Below are 24,522 nucleotides of genomic sequence, written 5' to 3'. Positions count from 1 at the left end.
GGGGTACATTGGCTGGATGAATGCCCTAATATGAAATTATCATCAGACAAAAACCTCACTGTCATCCTGACTGACTACAAGTTAATCGCTGTGGCACTCTCACTATTCAGACTACACTGTTTGAGCGGGAAAACTAGGGGTCCAATCCATCCCAGTGAAACATACAATATGAAACTAGGTGGCTCTGCAGGCCTAACCTCCAAGGGGTCAAAGATCATGCCAGAGACACTTTGCCCACCTCATTGCCCCAGGTCATCAAGCAGCATGGGGAGAATGCAGGTGACATGTATAATGCTCAGGATGGTGTCAGCTGACATTCGCACCTCCTTTTCACAAGTCCTGGGTCACTGCAGCAAGCATGGACCCTGAAAAAGAACTTGTCATGCCCAAGAGATAGTATCATATGAACGGACAGGACGTAGACCACAATGCTGCCGTGCATATGTCCTTGACAGTCAACCAAATGGCAGTCCCCATTAGGGGGTGGAGGCACCCATCACTGGGCATTGTCTCCTGACCCTTTGAAGGAAACATTTCACCGGAGGGTTGGCGATGATTGGTCTGTCACCAAAAGCCTGCGACAGGGTTGCATTACATGAGACAGCCCCTCCTCCAGCAGAGGAAGGGATGCAAAAAAGGAGAGATCCAACTGCACATCAGGAGAACTAACCTCCTTTCCTCACCAACGCTGAAATACCAACCATTTTGCTTTGTAGCAAGCAAATGGTGGATCCCACTAGCCACCTGCATGGTCTGCATGACCCCTACAGGCAAACCAGCACATATTAGCATGTTCCTCCCAGGAGCCAAGCTAATATGGGCATCATGCCAATTACGCCAGCCTCTTGTGAGAGAGCTACTAAAAATCGGGGGATTGTCCATTGCATCATTTCTGCGTACCACAGCGCCAGTGCTGTTGTATAGGGGGGAAAGGTGATGACACTTCTAAAGGCCCACAGCCCACTAGGGCCCACACACAGTTAAAAAAGTGGCAATGAATGGGGTAGAGGGGCCCACACCGATGTTCTTTCAGGGGGCCCAGAATTCCTAGCAACTGCCCTGCACAGCACCAGGACTCCCAGGAAGACTGTCGAACACTCTTGTCTCACTCACTCCAATAGCGGAGGAATGAGACAGAGAAGAGGAAAGGCATAAAACAGCTTTACTAGCTTTCCTTCCATGGTGTGTGGGCAAATGCGCCCATCCATTGGATGCACCAGGGAGAACCACAGCAGACAGAAATTAACACAAAGAATCTTTCTGAGGAAATGGGGGCGCCCAAGAGGTCATGTTAGTCCTTCTTCTGCAGGAAAGTGAGCCTAAGTCACATTTGGCAAGAGTCTACTGTGGCCAGTGGCATCACATGCCCCGCGACTCTCACAACCTCCTGGATCAGGTTTTTCATATTCATGTTGTTCATTGTGCAGCCTAGAACTTCAGCCTGATCCGGTGTGGAGGGGGCGTTAAGTAGCATGGGTGCTGCTAAAACGCCCAACAGTCACACTCCCACTGCAGCCAACTGTGTGCCTAGCAGGAATTTTTTATCAAAATATTCCAGCGTATTAGTCCAGTAATTTTAGGCCAAAATTGGGGTCAACCTAGGACAAATTGCAAGAGAAGCAAACTCAACTGATTTTGTATCCTCAGTATGTCCTGAGTGAGGGGAAAAAAGTCCCAAGAAATCCCATTGGTGGAAAGTTTTGAAAATCACCTATTTATGACCACATATTACCAAAAAACACTGTTTTTAACACACAGGGAAAGGGGTTCAAAATTTTACTTTCAGATATCTCTGTAAAAATTCAAAGGTTGATTACACACACAAAGACAAGAAAAAAAGTCAATTACAAGTTCTTTGAATTATTCTGTTTACACATGCATATCACACATTATCTGATTTGATATGTGCTAATTGGAATATAAGGAAGACATGATAGAAGAGACATTTAAACAGTGAATTGAAAGGTTACTATGTATATAGTAACCTTGAATTAAAAGTTTCTATATAACAGTGAATTAAAAGGTTATGATATATATAGTAACCTTTTAATTCACTGTTTTAATATCGGCTCTGGCATTTATTCCTTATATTCCTTATTAGCGCATATCAAATCAGAAAATGTGTGATATGCATGTGTAAACAGAATAATTCAAAGAACTTGTAATTGACTTTTTTTCTTGTCTTTGTGTGTGTAATCAACTTGTGAATTTTTATAGTCATATCTGAAAGTAAAATTTTGAACCCCTTTCCCCTGTGTGGTAAAAACAGTGTTTTTTGGTAATATGTGGTCATAAATAGGTAATTTTCAAAACTTTCCACCAATTGGATTTCTTGGGACTTTTTTTCCCTCACTCAGGACAAACTGAGGATACAAAATCAGTTGAGTTTGCTTCTCTTGCAGTTTGTCCTAGGTTTTTACATAAAATGATTGGACTATATCCCTATCCGGCACCTACCTAGGTAGCAAAAGGGCAGCAAGGACTTCTTCGAGAAGGGGCACGCCAGGGCAGGCAACCTCAGCATGGCTCTCTATCCTGAGGAAGTTAAAAAAATCCCTTCCCTGGAGCTCTTGCCTTGAGTGGCTTGCTCTAAGACACCTCTACACGTGCCACACCAGTGGTCTGGTAGGGACTCGTATTGAGAGAGGCTAGTTGCACTTCTCAGCTTGCTCTTGCTGAGGCACTCAAACCAGTAAGGGTGTAGGTTGGTGCCAGCAATCTGGTTGGGGCAGTACAGTCAGTCTCTGGTCTAAAGTGGCAATTCCATTCTGCTGGACTTGAATCTTTGCATCCCAGTGACCTATTCTAGCCGTTTGCTGAAGAAGAAAGTATGCTGGTAGTTTGGTATGTGGCCTTGCAGATAAATAAATAAATACTTCTGAAAATGTACACAGCAGGCAGGTCGTTCTTATCGACCAACTGCGATTATGTAAATTTCAGTGAGCTAGTCCGTGTGTGACTGGGGGAGAGCACCCACAGAGTCCAGTAGAGAACAGAGCCTGTGTGAGATAAAACTGTTGGGTTTTAATGTCCAGCAAAGGTCTAAATGCTGATTGAGAGGCTTTTCCAACCTCATAACAATAAAATTCTAACTCACTTCAAAGTATCACCTATTGGCATCTTCAAAACAAAAGTGGCAGTGGAGGACTTTAAAATCTATATTCTTTGGATTAGCTACTTACTGAGGGAGCGCCGATGTCCAGGGTGGCGTTGTTTTGAGCTGGGGGAGGAAGATCCATTGCCTGGCAGGGAACCATCTCTTGGCAGGTACTCTGTGCTGTTTGACCTTCTGAGCCCTGCCTTGCCGGGAACAAACCCGCCATCCCCTTTAGACTACAAAGAAAAATAAGGGCACAACCTTTTATAGTGAAAAAGCTTACTGATTGCGTAACTACTCGGTGTTATTTCAATATTCTCTGTATTACTGCAACATACATTGCCCCCATAATTATCTGCATATTGCAGCATTCATTTAATAATTACCTTTAAAACTGTGTTTTCATCACAGTGAAATTGTTTCATAATGGCAATTTCAGGTTAATGATATCACTGAGGAGATAATGGTAACTAACACAGAACAAGGTCTATCTATGTAGTAAGAGATGGATACTTACTAAAGAATTGACTGTCTTTTTAATAGCATTATACCATTTGCAAATTGTGGAATAACTGTCCGCTTGAAGAAGGTATTCACTTCCTGAGTTTGTTGTGATCTGTAATAGATGAATTTAAAAATGCCTAGTGAGTGGACATACTGTTGACAATCATGTCATTTTCATGTATTTTATTTTCATTTATATACAAATTATGTCATAGGACAGGAATGTTTGAAGTCATTACAATGGACATCAACAGATCTGCATGGTGTTTGCAAACATAAGCATCATTATAACATCAGGAAACCTTATACCCAGCCCTTGCTGTGTGTGAGAAGATCTCATTTTGCCGAGCCTGTGCCATGAAAGAAGAGATAAAAACACAGATTGTCTCCTCAGAGGATAGAACACAATTAGCGTGATACTTGTCATCTTAATATTGGGTCCATTCTGTATCTCTGCAATGGTGCAGTAACAGCATTTGGCGGTGTCAAATACAATAATCACAGTTAGTGAAAGTCTTTTAGAAACCATGACATCAAGGTCAGCATTGACAAGTGTGGTTGAAATTATACTGATAAGAATCCACAATGCAGAAAAAGGCAAAAATAACATCAAAGAAACTGAATACTATTGCATGTGCATTAGACTAGCCATTTTGCCATGAAACTATTTTAGTAACAACAAAAGATAAGTTCATTCCTTCAAGTAGGTAATTCCTCAGTAGTATGAGAAGTTCAGGATCCATATAACCTTTTCCCTTTATTTGGAAAAATCATCTTGATTCAGCATGAAAACTGAACCAGACTATAATTCTTTGTGTCATACAAAACCTTTTAACAAATTCTGAGGAGGAAATTTCATATTTTATCAACCTCCATGCTCACAGAGTCAGCCGTAGCCTCAGGGAGTGGCTTCCCACATCGCCCTGTCCCAATACTCCACTCAATGTGGTTACCCTACATAGACCTTCAAAGTTTCTGACTGCTTGGGAGCTGACTTTTCTGACTTCATTACAAAGCGTCAGGAGCAGTTAAGCTGCATCCTTTTGTGATGCCAGATCTAAAAGATGGAATGGTTACGGGCACAATCCTTGTCAGACTGTGTTTATGATCCCTCTCTACTTGGGTTACAAGCATCTGAACAAGTATGTTTGCACTGGAACATTGTTTTTCCTGGAGGCTGCCCCAGGATTGTTAGTAATAGGGTCTACACATTTATGCTGCATTGTGAGGGGCAGGTTATGAAGAGACTGGTGCGTTCAGAAATGCATGTAATATATATCCACAAAAACCTTTAGATCTCATATTCTCAATTTGTGCTTTTGAGAAATACAGTCAATTAAATACAAATAAGTATTATGAAAACAAATATCTTGCAAAAATGGGGCACTGAGACCAATTAATCAAGATTTTCTGATCATACTTATGTGTATTTATGTTTATGTTGTATCTATATCAAATCTTCTCTTTTTGATTAACAGGTTCATAATGGACTTGGATAGGTTGTTTCACAATACCAGTTAGATGTCTTCACATGAATTTTGTATAAGTTACAGTCTGCTCCTCTTATGAATCTTGCATGCTGGACAAAGCATGCTCTTTCTTGTCTTCCACAAGAGCTACCCTTCAACTGAATTGAATCAATGTTTGTTTCATTCTGACATTCTTGAATTCTCATAACATTAGAAACATTACAATGCAAATTATAGCACACTCTTTGGGAAAATCAGTGTAATTCTGAATATTCATCTCAAGTTTCATCAAATGCTTGAAATATGACATGGTAAATGGATGAATAATGATGGATGAATGAAAGAACGAAAGAAAGGGAACTTAACAATTGTCTTAACAGTACCCAATATTACTTATAAGTATCTGGAACATATAAATATATTAATTTCCCATATGTAAACAGGGAATATTGATTAGTGATGTTAAAGTGTGATTCATCCCTAAAATGTTTGATTCTGGGTATTCAAGAAAGAAATGAAAGCAAGTTCTTCCCGTAGCTTTTCTTGAAATCCTAAGATTCAACATTGAAGCAGCCTTAAAATCTTTATCTTATTGAGGTTAAGAGTATGGTGGATTTAACATGCATTCTGCACGATAGCCATACAGAAATGTACCCTGAACATTTGGTTGCCTTTTCTTTTCGTATCATTTTGGAAACATATGTGCTGCATTGAAATGTTAGGCTTACATGCCAAAGTCCATACAAGTCCCTGATAAGCAAGACTCATCCCTCTAAAGTTTAATCAGAAAAGGAGTGCAAACTACTTAAATATATATCAAACATTTTCTTTAGGAGCAGTGTGGTCAAAGATGCATGAAAGATTATCAGAGGCAGTCTGAAGAGATGACAGCAGACTCTTGATGTCTATTCATTCAGTTAATGAAAAAAGGAGATAAGCTCTTTCAACTAAATGCGGTCATATCCAGCCTGAAGTCTTGATGTCAACTGTCCTAATCTTGCCATACACAAAGGTACAGTGTGTAGTGCGCCTTCTCATGTCAAGCTGATATTGAGCTGTAGTTTTTGTCGCAAACTCTGTAATATGCCTTGATGTTAATCCTGACATGCACAAGCCTCTTGAACCACAGTTTGTGATTTTAATTAGCATGGTCATTTGCAGACAAATGTTTGCTAGAGCGATGCTAATGCACATGAAATCAAATACACCCCCCACAGGCCTCTCAATTGCCTTGTCCAAATAGGAGGCAACAGCATAGGAGGTAATACTAACCTAACTGTGATACCTAGGTCTCTGGTAAATTAAAACACATGAAGGAAATTGACAAGCTAGGATGAATGTACATTAATTTATATTTCCCTTAAATCCAAGTCACTGAACAAACAAACAAAAAAATCAACAAAATCACATTATTTTCGTGGGTTGGCTTGGAAGGACTCCATGTATATAATCAAAATACCACAGAACATCCAGTGCATCTGTAAAGCCCTTCTCCATCCACAGGTCAAATACAGCTTCTGTTCATTCCACTGACACCACCAAAAATGGAAAAGGTAAAATAAAATTTGAGTGAAAAGTTTTGTGTATCTCTGCAAAGTGAAATGAAGTTACAGTAACCGGTCCAAAGTATTTTTTGGCATTTACAAAATGAAAAAGAATACAAAATAAATCACTTTTTTCATCACATTGCTTAATAGAAGATGTTGAGTGTCTGGGCCTTATTCTGACTGGAGTTATTAATATTTAAATATGCACGGTGGTGCAGAAAGGCGAGTGCCATTTGTGCCTTTGGCTCTTAAATTAAACATTAATTACAGTTCTTCATAAAGGAACAATACATCACTGAAGCATTCTATTTTGCCAAGTTAATTATTTCCAATTTGCAGCAAAATATCTGTGAATGTGTCAAACTGATGATATGGTTCAGAGAAATTTAAAAAGTTCCTAGAATCACAGCAGAAAGACGGGGCTAAGTGCTGGTATTTCGTCAGGTTTGTCCAGAGATGAATGTTAATTCTGAGGCCAAGGCAATGTTTGGCCATCTTTTGTACAGTTTGTATTCCTTTCAGTCTGTCTTCTTGATCTTTTGTGAATTGTAACACCACTTGCAGTTCCACATAAAATATGAACATTTAATACAGTTCTCTGTGTGTTTGTCCAGAATAAAGGCTTGAACTTTATTAGGAGAAATTCATTTCTAAGTTGTAATCTCCAAGGCAATCTGACATTAAACATCTAAATCCGTCCACCGTTTTGCGATTAACATACTGTGCTTTCACTGTTTCTCTCAAGAACCAAATTAATGCCCACTTCGGTGTAAGCAGCTTTGGAGAGTAAGGGCCATGCCACAAATACCTTTTCTCTGCTTTGGATTGAGCAGACTGTCATTTCAAGAGATTATCTCCCTGTTTCAAGTCTCCAGAGGTTCACTTTAGAGAGGAATTATCTTATAACCTTATAAAAGGTAACATCAACTGACACACAAACAGTGTCAACAGTGTTGAGAGTGTTGCTGATGTAACAGTTTGACTTGTCCTTACTCCCCAAAGAGAACAGCAGTCTAGAATCAAAGAACATGATTAAACTGTTCAAGATAAAGCTTTTTGCTCCAACGATCAGATGGTTAGTTGATGGCATGAATGAGTGAAAATCAGCTGACTGGAACACAGAGAATCTCCATATTTCATCAAAATGTCAAGTTTCAGTTGGCAGACTCCAAATCACTAGGCATCATTTTGTAATAACTGTTTTTAGCCACTTTGGCAACTTGTCATAAAGCATTTTCATTGAAAAGCTGTGAGGGGAATTCATATTTCAAAAATTGTTTTAGTTGTGACCAGTAGCTAGTGTAGGGGGTCACACGGAGAAGCAGTGCTAGAGAGAAAAACTCTGAACTCCACTGATTTCAACAGAAGAGTTAGAAATATGGTGATGGTTAGGACTTATATTGGAATATATTGAGAGACAACTTTTGAGGCAGTGTGTCACAGGGCAGAAGTGTGTTTTTATGGTTTTATTTTGTAGTGCTTATGCATGCTTTTATGTTTTTATTATTTATGCATGATTTTATTTGAATTTGGTATTTGTTGTGTTTTTATCCCTGGTTTTATTTGGATGTTTATTTAGACACACTTCTGGCCTTAATTGGCACTTGATTGAGATAGCTGGCACGTGTAGTTTTTGGGACTGACAGCTTTGATAGCCACTGGAGGAAGGGGAAGGAGACTTCCACAGCCAATCAGTGCCGGAGAGGTGGGCCTCACCTGCGGCGCTGCAGAAAGAAAAGTTCCCGGCAGGAAAGGACACCAGAGAGGCCGGGTGACGAGAGGAGGGGGGCGGCCGGAGCGGCCAGGCGGCCGGGTCGAGCCGAGCCGAGCCGAGGCAAGAGCCGCGGCGGGGCGACCAGCGCAGGGAGAGAAACGGCAGCGGCGCAGGATGAGACCGGCCAGAGCGGCGAGAGTCGCGGTGATACGTGGCGTGTAGGAGCGAGTCACTGACCGGAGTTGGGGAGCAGCGTGCAACAACCAAGGAGCGGCGCGGGGTTTCCCTGTACCAGGAGCGGCTGGTGGAGGAAAGGACCGAGCTGCAGTAGTGTCTGCCAACGCCAGTTCACTCCGGCCTGGGTCGCAAGTCTAGGACTGCGGCCCAGGAAATATGTGAGTAGTTGTTTGGCGGCATGAAGTCCTGGAAGTGGTTGTGTGCACGCACTTTATTGCCTTAAGGGCAAATACTCGCCCCGTGTCTCTTGTCTCCTCCGGGCATGTCGCCACCGCCAGGACCACGACTGGAGTGGGGCACGGGTCCACCGAAAGCCTGCAGGACGGAGGGCGTGTTGCTACGGCGCCCTGGCTCAAGTAGCCTATTTTGTTGGACATTTACCTGAAAGGTCTTCTTTTTAAAGACTGGGTTATGGACTGAAAAGAAATTAACCCATTTCCTGTAAATAAATCCCTTTCCTTGTATTTTGTCTCCGTTGGTTATTTTAGAACTCTGCTCATCCTGATTTTAAAAGAACCTGTTGAGCCCTAGGCTCATACTCCTAGGTGGCATTGTTGCTAGTTTTTAGTTCTGTTAATTTTATTCTATAGTTTATTTGTTTAGTTTTATAGTTGTTTTTAAGCCTTTCCCGGCCAGCCGGTTTTACAAGTGCAGTGCAAATCATCTGTCAAACAATACATGACATATAGTGGCAACCAAGGGGGCAACGAAAGTCTACCCTTATACTTTGTTGCAACTGTTCTCTCCACCTCTCTATCTACCTCCCACCCCCAGTGACACAGCTAGCATTTTCTATGTGCCAAGCATCTCTCATATGACAATGCTGGTCAGTCCATGGGGGTGGTTTGTCAGTCCCAAAAATTTAAAAATATGCCTTTGTTGAATAGAAGCAAATACAGTGTTAGGCTTTTGTATTTTGTGTCACAAAGCCAAACTGATCACAGCTTAGCCTCTAGAGTTAACATGACATAATGATAGAAAGTGATTCATTTTCAGGAGTATATACAGTAGCAACAGCCTAGTTTCACATGGCAAGGGTTTAGTCACCCTCGTGGGCCAATCAGCTTCAACACTTATTGCCAAGTCATTGTTCAACATATAATTCTGAGTGTGCCCATGCCCATGAGATGGAATAGCAAAACAGTAAAGACACCACACACCTAGTCACCACAAATATGTGCAGCTATAATATGGAACAGAATGTAACAGTATGTTTTCTGGAGGTGAGTGGAGAAATTAAAGATAAGGTAGGACAATAATAATAATAATCAGGATGTGACTTTTGAGTGTGACATTTTAGTATGGTTATTAGCCATATACTAGTTTTCATCTGTTTGAGTCAGAAACAACTTTTATCTATGGGTGACGTGGTATGTGTTTTGGGACGAAGCTACAGTTAATCACAACTGTAATCACAGCAAGTCATCAGAAAGCAATCAAGCACCGTTAGCTTAAGACGGATGGCATTAAAGTACTCAGGTCAGCGGCTTTGGACGATTACATCCTGGGATCTGGGTGACAGGGTGTGGTTCACACAGGACAAGTGCACACTACTGCTCTGAACTAGTCCCAACTTGCCCTTCTCATCTAGCTCAGCTTTCTATTTAAGTCATTCAGTGTTAGTTAAGTTTATCTTTTAAGTCTTAATTAAATATTGACTAACACTAATTCCAAATATAACCCCCTCAATATGGTAATGAAAAGGGGTAGTTTGGGGGGTAGTAGTGAGTAGTTTGTGTTTACAGTGTCAGAGGACATTATTAACACAGTTATATTCAATATCCTCCTCATCAGTGTGAACTTAAAAAAAATTAATCTAGTTCAGAAAAGAGAGTTAAAACACTGTGCTAACCTCTACAGTTAAGTCCTCGCCAAATATTCGGCTGAAAGGCCGCGGGCGTAATTCACCTTTAGCACAATCAGAAAAATGCATATGTGAAATGGTATAGGTCTTTTATATATAGATATAGATACAGATAGATATAAACTTTCTTCTTATTTGTCAAAACAAAACAATGTTTTTTAGAGTGGTGGCAGGTTAGGGCTTCTCAGCTGTGGACTCATTATTTTATAGCCTCAGGCTTTTTTACATCATCTTCAGTTGTTTCGGTCCTCTTGCTTGTTGTTTTGGAGTCTGTTTTTCCAGACTGCAACTGTAAGAGCTATGTTGTCAGAGCAGAAAGGCTACAAAGAGCTCACAGCAGAAGATGGCCAAAACTCAGAAGAATCAATTAATGATGAGAGATGAGTGCAAGTGTTGACATCTATGTCACAGTGGCCAGCTTATAAAACCAGACACATTTAACACTACATTACATTTTGTCTCTGTTTTATTCTTGGGGAGGGGGTTAGACTTTTTGCCTCCTTTTGTTATTTTCTTTTAACTCACTCAACCCAGACACAAAACTTATATATTCAGATATGTGTGAAGAACACATGACCATGTATTGAAAGTTATGTTTTTTTCTTTTCTTTTCTTTTTTTTTTTTTTTTTTACATTTTTTGAGCAATGTCAAAGAAATTTAAAGTTTCATTAGCCTCAAGAGGCCCTGCGATGGACTGGCGACCTGTCCAGGGTGTTTCCTTGCCTTCGCCCTATGAGTGCTGGGATAGGCTCCAGCACCCCCCCGCAACCCTAGTGAGGATAAGCGGTTTAGAAGATGAATGAATGAATGAATTAGCCTCAAGAGCACCTTTTTAAGTCTTTGGTTTGTCTCGGAGGAAATAACCTTTAATCAGTGCAGATTATGGTAAGAAAAAAAATGTTATCGCCATCTATGACCATGACTGTCTGCCATTTCACTTGATGTTTTCCAAAATAATTATGCAGCGTAGTATGTGGAGCATATTTTTATATAATCACCAGGCAGCTGCTCTGCAATAACCTGATGGGCAGTAATACTGTCTCTCCTTTTGCAGAGGGGAAAAAAAACATCCGGCCTGAAGAAAAACTGAACATGAGAGTCATACGAGGTTACAACCTCAAAGCCATCCCTTTGCGATTGCTTGCCTTTTTTTTTTCCCAAAGTGCTCTTGTTTCAATCTTTGTTTGTGTTAGCATTCTTTCTGTGAATGTGGCACAAGATCTGGGGGTCAAGAGTCTTGAAACATAGAACAGTGCACTTTCTACGGGATGCTAGGAGGTATGAATTTCAATGTGTTGGTGATTGGATTGGTGTTACTGATAGCTTGATAAAGGACACCATGGACAGTAACCTATCATTGTTTTGAAGAATCTTGGGAGTGAAGAGCAGAGAGTTTATCTTAGACAATGAATTATTCCTGGAAAAACAACAACTCCAACATAACACTTCCTACAGTACAATACACAGCCATGGACAGGGATTATGATATTGATAAGTCAAAGGAAGGGTGAGGAAAGTGTCACAAAGAAAGGCAGTGCAGCTGAATAAATGTGTAGAAATTACAAGAGCCTGGCAACATCCTTCTCTCATTATGATTATGTTGTGTCATTATGTACCCCCTTCACCTTGATTTTCTAGAATACAGAAGAACTGTGTGTCAGTCATCCTCAGTGATTAAAGATGATTAAATAAACAACTGAATGATGACAGTATTGTCTATAATTGAGAATCCATATTAGCTGATGTACTGTATATGCAGTGTGTTAGGCTTTGATGGAAAATAGCCAAGGTATTACAAAACAAGGGAAGTATGAATTCCAGCCCACAACTTTTATCAGTATTTCCAAACACTTCAACTCTTCACACTTCAACCCACCTTAAACAGACCTTAGCTATGTTCATGCCTGCTGAGCAGACCCTTATTAATTTACTGAAACCCCTTTACTTTCAACTTTCTGGACATAGAAACAAAGGGCTCTAGTTTCGCAGACCAGGCGAGGCGGGGGCGTAGCGCAGATGCGCTTCGCCAACTGGGTGTGGCCAGGCGGATTTTCCAAGTTTGGCACGCCGTTCTCGGTGGCGCAAGTACTCCGCCGTCCCTCCTACCGGCGGAGGGGAGGAGAGAAGGCATGGAGTGGGTTTGACACAGCCGATTCACATGTAACCAATCAAATGAGTCCCTGTCCTTGCCTTTAAAATGCGCTGCGCGAAGGCGTAATGAAAGTTTACACAGCTGACATGGAGGTCTATTGTCGCGGGCGGAGCGGAGCTCAGGAGACAGGTGCGGAGCGGAGACCGGCGAGCAGTGCGCACACGTCACCAAAACCTCACAGGCAGGCTTCTGGAATGTCAGGCACATGAATGATGCAATAAATACCGAAAAAAACACTATTCAATGCTACGATAACAATCAGCACATACATATATCTCCATATCAACTGTCCCGTCACAGCTGATGTCAGATCAAAGGAGATTGGCACCGTTTGTGCTGATTGTGAGGTTTTGGTGATGTGCGCCAGCCAGCCAAACTTCCACTGCGCCGGCTCCGCTCCGCCTTGCGCGGAAAGTAGACGTGGTTTCAGATGGCGAGCTTTTGGCGCACCTCGGCGAAGCCTTTTGGCACGAAACTGTCACTGCGCTAAGCCGAATCTGTCGGCACCTCCCCCCGCTGCGCCACCACTCCCATCTCGGCGAACCTCCGCCTGCGAAACTTGGACACTGTCCGCCTCTCCCGCTTCGCCAGTCGAAACTAGCTCTGCGCGGGGTTCGCCTCACTGCGCCACCCTGCGCTGCGCCGGGAAACTAGAGCCCAAAGACTCTTTTTCAAGACGATGATTGCCCTAGGAAGTTTGTTTCAACTTAATCCTCTATCCTTTTTAGCTTCCTGTAGGAAAAGCGGGTCTTCCATGGCAGCTTGCCAGCACTGCTCATCTGAGAAGTTACATTTGAGAAGAAAAACAGGTACTGAGCAGCAAGGTCTTAGAAAGTGGGCACAGATTGAGAACCAGAGAGCTAGTCTGGGTTGTGGCCTCTGGCCTTGGCTGGACATTCAGTTGATAACAACAAAGAATCAATGCCTATTGGAAAAGCAGAGTGCAAAAAAAAAAAAAAAAAAAAAAAAAATCCTATCCAAATGTACTATCCATCAGTGTCCTATCTGGGCCGGCACTACCCATTAAAAAAATATATGATATTTTCTCAATAGGTAGTATATATAATGTAATATTATTAAATAACAATGTTATTTAAAAACTTAAAGTTCACTTAATCACATATTTTAATCAAATAGTTGCAGCAAATTATTTACAATGAGGGGTTGTTATGTTCACATGACACCAAACGGATACTGAGTATGAAAATTACCAGTCCTGTCAAATTTGAGATTGCCTTTGGTAAAACAAACTGACTATGTAAACCCAGCCTTGAGATTATATGGTTCAAAGGAGCAGCTGGCTGATGGTTATACAAGAATTACGACGATAGTCTATGGCATGTGAAATTGTGACCTAAGTGGGTACAAAAATAATGCCATTATGTTTTTAATCACATCTGAATATCTGGCACCATATCTTCCAGAGGTATTTCTTAGATTATAAATCACACTATATTATGAATCACATAAGGCAAAATTAACAGTAACTTTCTGTGCTAATTTTAACTTTAATCCTGGTGGTGATTGACAATGTTGTCAGATCTCAGAATAGCTTTGCATCGACATTACAAGTACTTCTCTGTCCACAGCACTTGGATTATTTAAGATTATGTTGTAATTCCCGTTTTAATCTTCCCTGCTTTAAGATTTCGGAGCTGAAATGCTGTGCATAAGAGTAGCACTCTGGTGTGATGAAGTGTCTTAAGCGTTTGATGGGATCTGGAATCTGCTCTCATCCTCTACCCTTTTCTCCCGGCTATCACTGCATTTGCTCATGAAATCTTGCTCCACCAATGAATTGATCATCAGTTTGCTTTCCTGGCTTAAGCCTTTAATCAAAAGATTATCTTCAAAAGCCAATAACAAGTACCACTGTGTGGATTCACAAGTCTAATTTCTTCCAACTACAAAAATCTATTTTTTGGGATGTAAAATGCAAAGCTGTCTCATCATCACCTTACAGTCTGACTAAAATGTAATTCCTTCTCTGAGCACGTGGTTAGCACAAAGCCCTAATAATATCAAACATCATCTTAAAAAATAGAAAGTAGTTCACAAACTACACAAAATCTTCAGGACAATGTAAACTCCAAAAACACATCCCATTTCACACACACCTTACCATTCTGACACCCCCTTCAGTGGACCCAGCTGACTTTTCTTTCAGAAACTGTAGATTGCTCAGTTTTAAAGGTAGAGTGAAGATACTGGTATCATATGAAACTAGACAACCTAAGGAATCAATTGGTATCAGGTATCATGGTCCCCTCACAGTTTTTCATACTAAGTTGTCATGAAGCGGGCTAAATATTGCTGCAAAATTAGGCAAAATTTTGGCGTGGAAAAAATAAGCATGGCTATTTTCAAAGTGGTCTCTTGGCCTCTCACCTCAAGATATCTACTTGAAAATTGGTTTTGTGGGTCTCCCCTTTGTAGACATCAGAATCATGCCCACCTTATGCTATTTCCATACAGTTTGGGGCACAAACCCTGCAAGGTTTTGCATGCAGTGCAAATATTATCATTATGTTATTATTATGTTATTTTTGCATATTCTAAAATGGTATAATTCTGCACACTGGAGTCCGCACAATCTTGGAGTTGCATAAACTGTGTATGAATGGAAAGCTGAGAAAGCAGTGTGATGATGTTTGCCTCCATAATAGCCATTGCATTGTGGTGAGACCATTTTTTTTAAAACTTCACGTCACTGTATAAAATGACCTATTGTGACCTCTATGATAATCACAGACTCATGAAATTTTACAACCACAAACTAGAGATATAGAGCATTCAGGAGATGTATCGTTTTAAAGGTATATTGACAATAATGGGGATTTGCTGAGACATTTCCAGAACAGGATGTTTGCCATCCAATTGCAGAAAAAACGTCTCCAAATGCCAGAATATTTTGTTTTACCAAAACCAAAAGTTTTACCAAATCACAGCAATTTTGGAATTTTTATGTGAAATTCCTCAAGGTTTGGTGTCCTAATGTGGTATTTTGGAGGGATTTTTGATCATTTTTATTAATTTTCGAGTGGCAAAAAGTAGCTAAATTTTGTACCAAATCTGTGTAACAAATGGTATCAACCCACAAATTGCTGTACCAATACATACTGGAGCAGGGGAATGGCTATCATATGATTCCATCATAATGTTCTAACCCTTACACACTCTAACTGAATGTATGAATAAATGAATAAATAAATATACAGTTAACGAAAACACAACCTTTATTACAGATATATGACTACCATAACCTGACACACTGTGCTGAGCTGCATCTTTAATCAATCATTAGATTCCCAGCTTTCAGATGATATTTACCACTTTTATTTGGCTTCTACTGGTTTATCTCCCCTTGAAGATTCCATCCCCTCATACTAAAATGGATCTAAGAAAGGGCTGGAATGGTATGGGGATAGCTCTCACTCTGAAAGCATCTAACACAGTGCACACTGCCTTCTGTAACACAGGTCTGAAAACTCACTATATACTACTGAGAAAGCATTTTGAGAATTCTTGCTCATAGCATTTTCAAATTTATGATGCCCACACTGACAAAAATATTAACCAGTCCCTGAACATAAAATATGTTCATGGTGTAATGATGTTTCATTATGTTTTGAAATTTAAGGTGCATGCATTTTATCTTTACTTCTGTTTTAAAGTATTATGAATGATGAATTAGGCTTAGACTGAAATCAGTTTGCTAAGAGCACCGATATTGGATTTTTATGAAATATAAAGTTTTATTTTGATGGAGGATCCCCCTAACCACAGCTACATAAAAAGTCAATCAAATCTACAGTTGTGAGTGAATTTCTTTTCACATTTTATTTAATTTAATTGCTAAATATTTTTTATGATTTAAATTTTCTTTTAATGCTGTATTGTATTCCAGAGTTTCTCTACTATTTAATAGGTGTTTCCAAATTCCAAAAGAATTTACTGGCTGTATTTCAATATCAACCCAACATTAATTGTATCATATCAGTCTTTAAAAACCCATTTCAGGAGAAGCCTCACATGAATTATGCTGTGTAAGCTTTCTGACCCATTATATGTTGAGGCTCTGTAAAAGTATATTTTCTTACTTGAAACACATTCTTTCGGCTGGACTTTTGGGTTGTCCACTCAATGACTGCGCCACAAAGGTCCACTCCATCTGCCTTGCATCCAGTTTTCTAAATACAGAGGTTAGAGAGAGTCAGAGGGCCTTGACAAAAAAAAAAAAAACAAAAAAAAAACACCACAAATGCCCTGTGGTCTAAGCCATCTTTAAGGTCAAAGACCTTTTACCAGATTTCAACCAATTAAAACTGTAATAATACAGTGAGTGCAATACGGTAAACTAATCCAAAACCAAATGTTTCTGCTTTGAACTCATGTTTGTTGTTGTCGTTGTTGTTGTTGTTGTTTAAGTTTTCTGTCTTTTTTTGGCAAATGAGAATTAGAATTGTGTGTGTTTTCAGCAAATTAAACCATTTCAAGATGGAAAATTTATTCAGGATGATAAAATTAAGATTAAGTAAGCATGTCATTGCATAAGGATAGTTTTTGTAAAACTGTCATTTACAATAAAGATTCATTTCTTAAAATCAGTTTCTACATATAAGGATGAACAAATTCAAGAAGATATCTTGACAGACAAATGATTTTATTTGACCTCTAATACATATGTACACAGGTAAAAACAGTGACTTTACAAAGCTGACTTCAAAGAGAGTTGTCATGTTTTTGTCACAAAAGAAATGTCTCTTTGCCTAGATGCTAGATTTATTTGCCTAGATGCTAGATTTATTTGAATGATGCAACATAATCTGTACTTAGCTTATAAGAATATACATTTTTCTTTGTGGATTGTACAGTGAAACTGAGCTTAGACCCAAATATTTTGCAGATATTATTGCATTATATTTTCAAACTCAGGATAAACTGTCTAAACTCATGAATGAGCTACCATCAGAACACTGGAGGCTATATTTCCAACAAATCACCTATCAAGCCATATGTAGCATTCTCCAAAATAAACCAGAAAGAGTCAATGATTGCCATTAAAAAGGGGGCAGATACTTCAATTTGAAACCCTACCTCAAAATGTCATTCTCAAATAATGAACTGTTGGACAGAGAAAGTCTGACAGACGCAACACTCATGGGGCTCACTAAGAGAGAGAGCTTTGATTAAGTCCTCGGAGCTTCATTAAAAACCATGGCAAGCTCATTTTAGAGACAGCCCTCCCTTTACCAATACTCGCCCTCTAAACCAGTCACCACTCTGTCTTTCTGTGTTTGTGTCTCTCTCTCTTATTCTCTATATGCACATCAGAATCACACCAGGGTAGGGTGGATTTAAGTCAAAAACACACAGCCTGACACACTCACTCTCTCTCTCTCTCTCTCCCTCCCTCTCTCTCACACATGCACAAAGGCACACACTCATTACATGCACACACATGTACATTAACACATATGAGGTACAAACTGTAGATAGCTCAGTCCTGCACATACATGTGCAGGACTATGTATGCATATATACACATACACACACACACCACATGCCCATGCACTGGTCTGCAGGAGAGGGTAAACATTTCCTCATTGCTTTCTGATGGGGTGAGCTCCAGTCCTCGGGATCAAAGCCAAAGTTAATTTGCCAGTTTGAAAAATATGAAAATGAAAAGAAAACGGTTCATTTCTGGCATCAAATTAAAATGCACACAGTGTGCGTTCACTCAACATTTGCACTCTTAATGCTAATAGGCAAGCTCTCTGAAGGTTGATATTAAGCCATAATTGAATGCTGGCCCTCATACAGTCTGATGGTAATGGTGTCCAACTCTCACTATTCATGTCACTTCTAACTTCACAGTGACTTTTTTACCCTGGATCTCTCTCTCTCTCTCTCTCTCTCTCTCTCTCTCTCCCTCTCTCTCTCTCTCTCTCTCTCTCTCTCTCTCTCTCTCTCTCGCTCTCTCTCTCTCTCTCTCTCTCTCTGTGTGTGTGTGTGTGTGTGTGAAAAACAGAAACAAAGGAATGAAAAGGGATAAACAGACAGAGAAAGAAATGTAGAGAATATGAATATACATACCAAATTTGTCACAACCTCTTGTTTGCTGTCTTTATAAAACAGAAGCTGATCTGTATCCAAGACAACCCACGTGGAAGCCCAGTTTTTTCTTAGCTTTTTGCCACTTTCCAATATTTTGGCCTTATTCAAATATTCACCTTTCAGCTCAACCTGAAAAGGGAAAATATCTTCAGCAAAATTAGTATTAAAACAACTGCCAACAGCAGCATATAAAAACAGAAAGTAGTTCAGAAAATAAGTCCTTGACAATAGTCAGTAGCATAAGAAAAATAGCACAGGAACCGAATGTACGACATAATCCAGATTCTGAGATGCTATGCTAGGAGGGGGCCCACATTTTTATTTTCTAATGGATGACCATAAAATTCCCTATACTAAGTAAAGCTTTCGATCCACACAAAATGTTGCTTAAGCAGTCTCCTATGACACATAGATGTGATGTGATACTCACTGAGATTTCAATCACTCCAGCGCCACCAACATTATGCTGAGACTGATTCCTTCGGTGGCGAGAAATCTACAAATAAGAGACGGAAACACTCAGGGAGAGCTGCATTACATAATGACAGAAATAACAGAAATCACTGATAGTAGTATTGTTTAAATAATAACTGTTGGTGGTGAAAATGTATTTAAGTAACACTGAAGGTCATTATTCCTGAAGTATTTAATACTGTAAAAGGTATACAGTTAGAAAAAATAGAATACAGGCATTAAGAATAACAAATGTTCAACTCAGATACCATTAAAGATTAAATGGCACAATGTGACATCATGCAAGTAATTATGCACAGTATATGCCATTAGAAAAAGAATGTGACATTCATATTTTGCATTTATTTGTATTGTATAGTTCATACTGTTGTGTGTGACACGTGTGCTTGCATGTGTGAGTGAGTGTGTATCTAAAAGCAGTGTTATGACTGAGGGCATAGGACCTCACAGCTCATCCCAACCAAATGCCTATTAGCCAGACTATCATAGCTGTCATCAGTAAGAATAATGTTCTATGCAGAGAAAAACAAAAACAAACAAAAAAAATCACCCCAAAAGATTAATTGCAATTGTTAAATGAATTTACCTAAGTGTTTTTTCTTTCCTAAACCAAGATTGAAAAAATCATCAGGATGATGTGGTTGAAACATTCTGTACCCAGCGCAGTAAGACAGCAGCATTAACCATTTAGCAAATTGTCATGCAGGAAAAATAATTCAGATGAAATGTATTCTTGTTCTAGAGACTAAGAGCATATTGAAACCTGCATTCTTGTTTCATCAGGTTGACTTCTACTTCTCTCCAGTAATACAGTGCTGGCCTGCCCTCTACTGTTCATAGCATATATGACAGCAAGAATGGCCCAGACTTATCAGAGACCCCAAGGTTTTTCATTCTGTTTTGGTCCAGTTTTGGGGAGCTTTATTTTCTTTTATTAATCTGTTTTATTTAATAAAAAAGCAGACAACATCCAACTTAAACAATCATGGATTTGGATCTGCCTGAGACTGATGTCATCATCCCTCTCCAATCTATCCTCTAATGGAAATATCAACAGCAAACACTGGCACCGGGGTATGAGAGTAGATAACTTCTGTGTTTTTGAAACCTATGACCATAGACAAAACAACAGGCTGTATACTGGAATGGTGAACTGATGCAATGTTATAGCAACACTTCAGAGCACTTATTGTGCTCTGAATGTTAATGACCATGTTTCCAGTCTGTAAGACTATTCTGGTTAATTGCACATAGCCACTGCCTTTCCTCCCTCTGGTGAAACTACTGTTGCAGGGCTGCAAACAAGTAGTGAGTATCATCTCTGCAATTACACAACATGAAAACAAAGGTAGCTTCAACTATGTGCATGTGGTTGTGATTGTCCAAAAAATCGTTGCCTCTTCCAGTTTCTGTCAATTACCTAACACCATGAGAAGTTAAAATGAACATGAAGACATTGTTTTTTTCTGGCTGCAGTCCATGGATGGGTTGATAAATTAAACATTTTAACATTTTGAAACCAAACAGATGAATTTGGTTTGTGAAAGAACTACACTAAGCAGGTGTTACAGCTCACCCAGGCCTTTGTCAAATAGATTAGAAGTTATATCCAGATCATCATGTGCACAGAGCAATAGCAACAGCAAACCCAATATGCTGCAGCAGATTGCTCATTTTGCAAATGCACAATCTGTTTTATCATTCTTTTACCCTTGTTTTTCCCATAGAGACCTGCTTGGAATCAAACAGAGATCAGTTCCATTAAGCTAATGATAATCACGTACTGTGCAACTACAGTTTAGGAAATAATCATCATTACAAAAATTTAAATCAATGTGTCATTAAAAGACTAACAACTGTAAATATGTCTCTACCATTAAACTAGAAATGATCTCAGACATGGTTATTTTTTTTTATCGTACATATAGATTTCTTTTAAAATATTACTTCATCACTGTCAACTTCATTGCAGACCTTAAATGCCCTACATTGTTTACTGACCACAGGAACACTGATGAGAGTACCTAAGAGGACATTTGAGCACAGTATGAGTCAGTTATGCAGGATAGTGGTCATCGTATACTCACAGGTTTTTGGGGGAGGTCAAAATCCTGCAGCACCATGGACTTGGACTGGCTCAGGCGTTCCCCAGGGCTCTGTGAGCTCTTAATGCGCATCTGCACAGCACCCTGTGATGCTGCAGTGAACTCATGAGGGAGAATCAGCAGTGGTTGCTGCTTCTCAGCAATCTGTAAATTGGGGATTCTGTGGGCACACAAAACAGCAAATTTGAAAGGTTACAAACTTTTTGTAATTTCTGTCAAGCATCTGTCACCATGTTGTTTATTTTGTCCTACAGTTACACTGAAAATAACTGGATGGATAGGTTGGTAGATAGACAAAACTTTAATCCTTGTGAGGAAATACAGTGGACCAAATAAAAAGATAATGCAGGAAATAGCAATAATATTATTATTACTGTTTTTGTTTTTTTTTTATCGATTATGTTTAAACAGATGTACAAAAATGTTTGCTGATGTTAAAATATACTTTGTAAGCTGATCAAGTTACTGATATTTACAAACATCAGTGAAAGGTTTGTTAACATTGTTAACAATCTTCATTGCATCCGGTACTGTTAAACAACAAGCTGTCAAGGTTGCTGTTGGAACTACCCATTTGATTCATAACAAAGTACCACTAAGGAATCTTTTCTTTATACTATGACCTGGTGAATAACAAAAATACCAGACAACAATAAAACTTAAAATGTCATTGTATTCCTTCAATCACATATTGTACCATTATATGCAACTCCATGAGTTTTGACATTTGACTCAACAAAGGTGTTGTGTCCTTAGCTCATAAAACAATGATTGCACAGTGGTGTCTTAAGAATACCAGAAGTCATTATGAGGTCTGTGCAGGCCTCGATCAAAATAAGGAATAGTTTCAGTGTTATAGAACTCACTTGAGGAGAGTGTAAAATTATTGTTTGGGTCAAAAATTCCACTGTTAGCATCCATTCTAACTATATTATAAACTATAATATATCAAAATATCATAAATCTTACAAGTCTTCTCGTATGGGTTTACCTGGAAAAAAATCTTATCAAATTGCTGTTATTTTGTAATGCGGTTTTATTTAGTGGCCCTTAATATGGTATACATTTTCAACACAATCTCCCCCATGAAGCTGATTGGAAAACTGAACACTCTGGGCATCAGTACCACTCTCTGCAACTGGATACTGGACTTCCTCACAAACAGACCCCAGTCAGTTCGGATTGGCAGTCTCTCCTCCTCCACTCTAGTGCTCAACACCGGAGCGCCCCAGGGCTGTGTGCTCAGCCCCCTCCTGTTCACGCTGTACACCCACGACTGCAACCCCCGACATGGAGAGAACTCTATTGTGAAGTTCGCAGATGACACCACCATCATCGGCCGGATTTCCAACAATGATGAGTTCTCATATCGGGAGGAAATCAACCATCTTGCAAAATGGTGCACAGACAACAACCTGCTCAACGTCAGAAAAACCAAAGAGCTGATAGTTGATTTTCGAAAAAAAGAGGCAAAGACACACAACCCTGTCTACATCAATGGAGCTGAGGTGGAGCAAGTGAGCAGTTTTAAGTTCCTGGGAATCAACATAACAGAGAACCTAACATGGACTTCACATATCTCTGCCCTGGTTAAAAAAGCCCAGAAACTGCTGTATTTCTTAAGGAAACTTAAGAAAGCAAAATTCCCACGCCAAGTTCTTGTCAGCTTCTACAAAGGAGCGATTGAAAGCATCCTGACTGGAAACATCACAAACTGGCATGGGATGTGCATGGCCCAGGACAGGAAGACTCTGCAACGAGTGATTAAAACTGCCCAAAACATCATTGGCACCCATCTACCAAGCATCAGTGATATCGGGGAGGTGAGGTGCCTGCGCAGAGCCAAAAGGATCCTAAAAGACAACACCCACCCCAGCCACAGCCTGTTCACCCTGCTGCCATCAGGCAAAAGATACAGAAGTATTCGCTGCCGTACAACCAGACTACAGAGCAGCTTCTTCCCTCAGGCTGTGAGACTACTAAATGCACCATCTGCACTCCTCCATGTTTAATAATTTTATTTTCTATACAATCAATTAATCAATCAAGAGGGAACCACACTTTAATTTCATTATTCAACCCGTTGTATAATGACAAATAAACTTCCTTGTATCCTTGTAAATAACAATAAATAACAAATTCTATTAATGGAATTTAGAACTCCTCACAAGCATTAAGTCAAACAAGAATATACAAAACTGTATGGAATGTTTACTTTTCAGTTAAGCTGTATTTGGGTTCCTGTTTGGTATTCTGATTGCTTCACAATGGTTGTGACATATCTCTTTCTGCAGTGAGTGCAGAAAGAGGTTTTACATAGAATCTGTGGTCTACTCATAACACCAGAGGAAGGTGCACACAACCGCACACACAGACACAATCCAACAGGCAGGGCTGATGGGGCTAATCCTGATTTCTGAAGTACATTAAAGCAAGGACATTAGGATAAGCAGAAGTATTATGCATTGTGTGGACCACTACACCATGAAATTTATAGTGTGAACAGTATTCTACATTTGTCTTCACAGATAAAGTAAAAAAATAAAAATAAAAATAGATGATGCCAGCTCTCTTATTCTTAGAAGCACTACTAGTGAATAACTTATACTAATTTGAACATATCCTGTAAACAACGTCAAGAATATCTGTATCAAACTATAGCATCTGTCTTATTTTGACAGCCAACAGCTAAGTCTGAGAACTTGCTACAGTGCATAAATTTTCTTTCTGCATTGTGGGTTTCTGCCATCGTAACGACTGATGACAGTGTCCAGCAACTGCTATCCACAAAACAAAAAGTTTTGGAAACTTCAATAACAGGAAACAAATAGAAGCTGTCTGAAAGTTGTCCGAACAACGGAAGCTCTAACTGAAGTCATGCATGAAGTCTTCTTAAGCACCCCCCTAATTTGCTTTAAAATATAACCAAGATGCACTGTGTTTGCTGAGCTGCAAAAGCATACATTTAATTTTATACAATCCTGAATCTGAAACTTGGATGTTGAATGTTGGGTCAAGAAAAGCTTCATCACCCTTTAATAGTAATTCAGTTAGCAAACACAAAAGTCATGAAATCCTTCTGTCCAAAAACATAAGACAAATGTGAACACCTTGTAAATTTTTTTTTTTTTAGCTTTGCAATGTCCATGTGCAAACTAATCAATGATCTTCCCCATATATGTAAATAATAAAGCTAACTACTGTGTATTCCATCCATCATATATCAACAAGTGAGGGTCTA

The 24,522-nt window shown here is 39.5% G+C and overlaps 1 protein-coding gene across 1 annotated transcript in view; it reads right to left on the bottom strand.

The window, feature by feature from the left end:
* The window catches only part of arhgap15 (Rho GTPase activating protein 15), a 94,405-nt gene that overhangs the window by 69,690 nt on the left and 193 nt on the right, over nucleotides 1-24,522 (bottom strand). Inside the window, exons 2-7 of the mRNA XM_030081389.1 lie at nucleotides 21,264-21,441; nucleotides 19,133-19,198; nucleotides 18,682-18,831; nucleotides 16,686-16,775; nucleotides 3,615-3,713; nucleotides 3,183-3,333 (exon numbers count right to left, since the gene is read on the bottom strand). Coding sequence (XP_029937249.1) covers nucleotides 3,183-3,333; nucleotides 3,615-3,713; nucleotides 16,686-16,775; nucleotides 18,682-18,831; nucleotides 19,133-19,198; nucleotides 21,264-21,441 — 734 coding nt within the window. The remainder of the gene's footprint in view (nucleotides 1-3,182; nucleotides 3,334-3,614; nucleotides 3,714-16,685; nucleotides 16,776-18,681; nucleotides 18,832-19,132; nucleotides 19,199-21,263; nucleotides 21,442-24,522) is intronic.

Source organism: Myripristis murdjan, chromosome 21 (assembly GCF_902150065.1).
Source record: "Myripristis murdjan chromosome 21, fMyrMur1.1, whole genome shotgun sequence".
In the NCBI taxonomy this organism is placed as follows: domain Eukaryota; kingdom Metazoa; phylum Chordata; class Actinopteri; order Holocentriformes; family Holocentridae; genus Myripristis; species Myripristis murdjan.
Note: the sequence above shows the minus strand (reverse complement) of the source record. Positions and strands in the feature narration are given on the sequence as shown.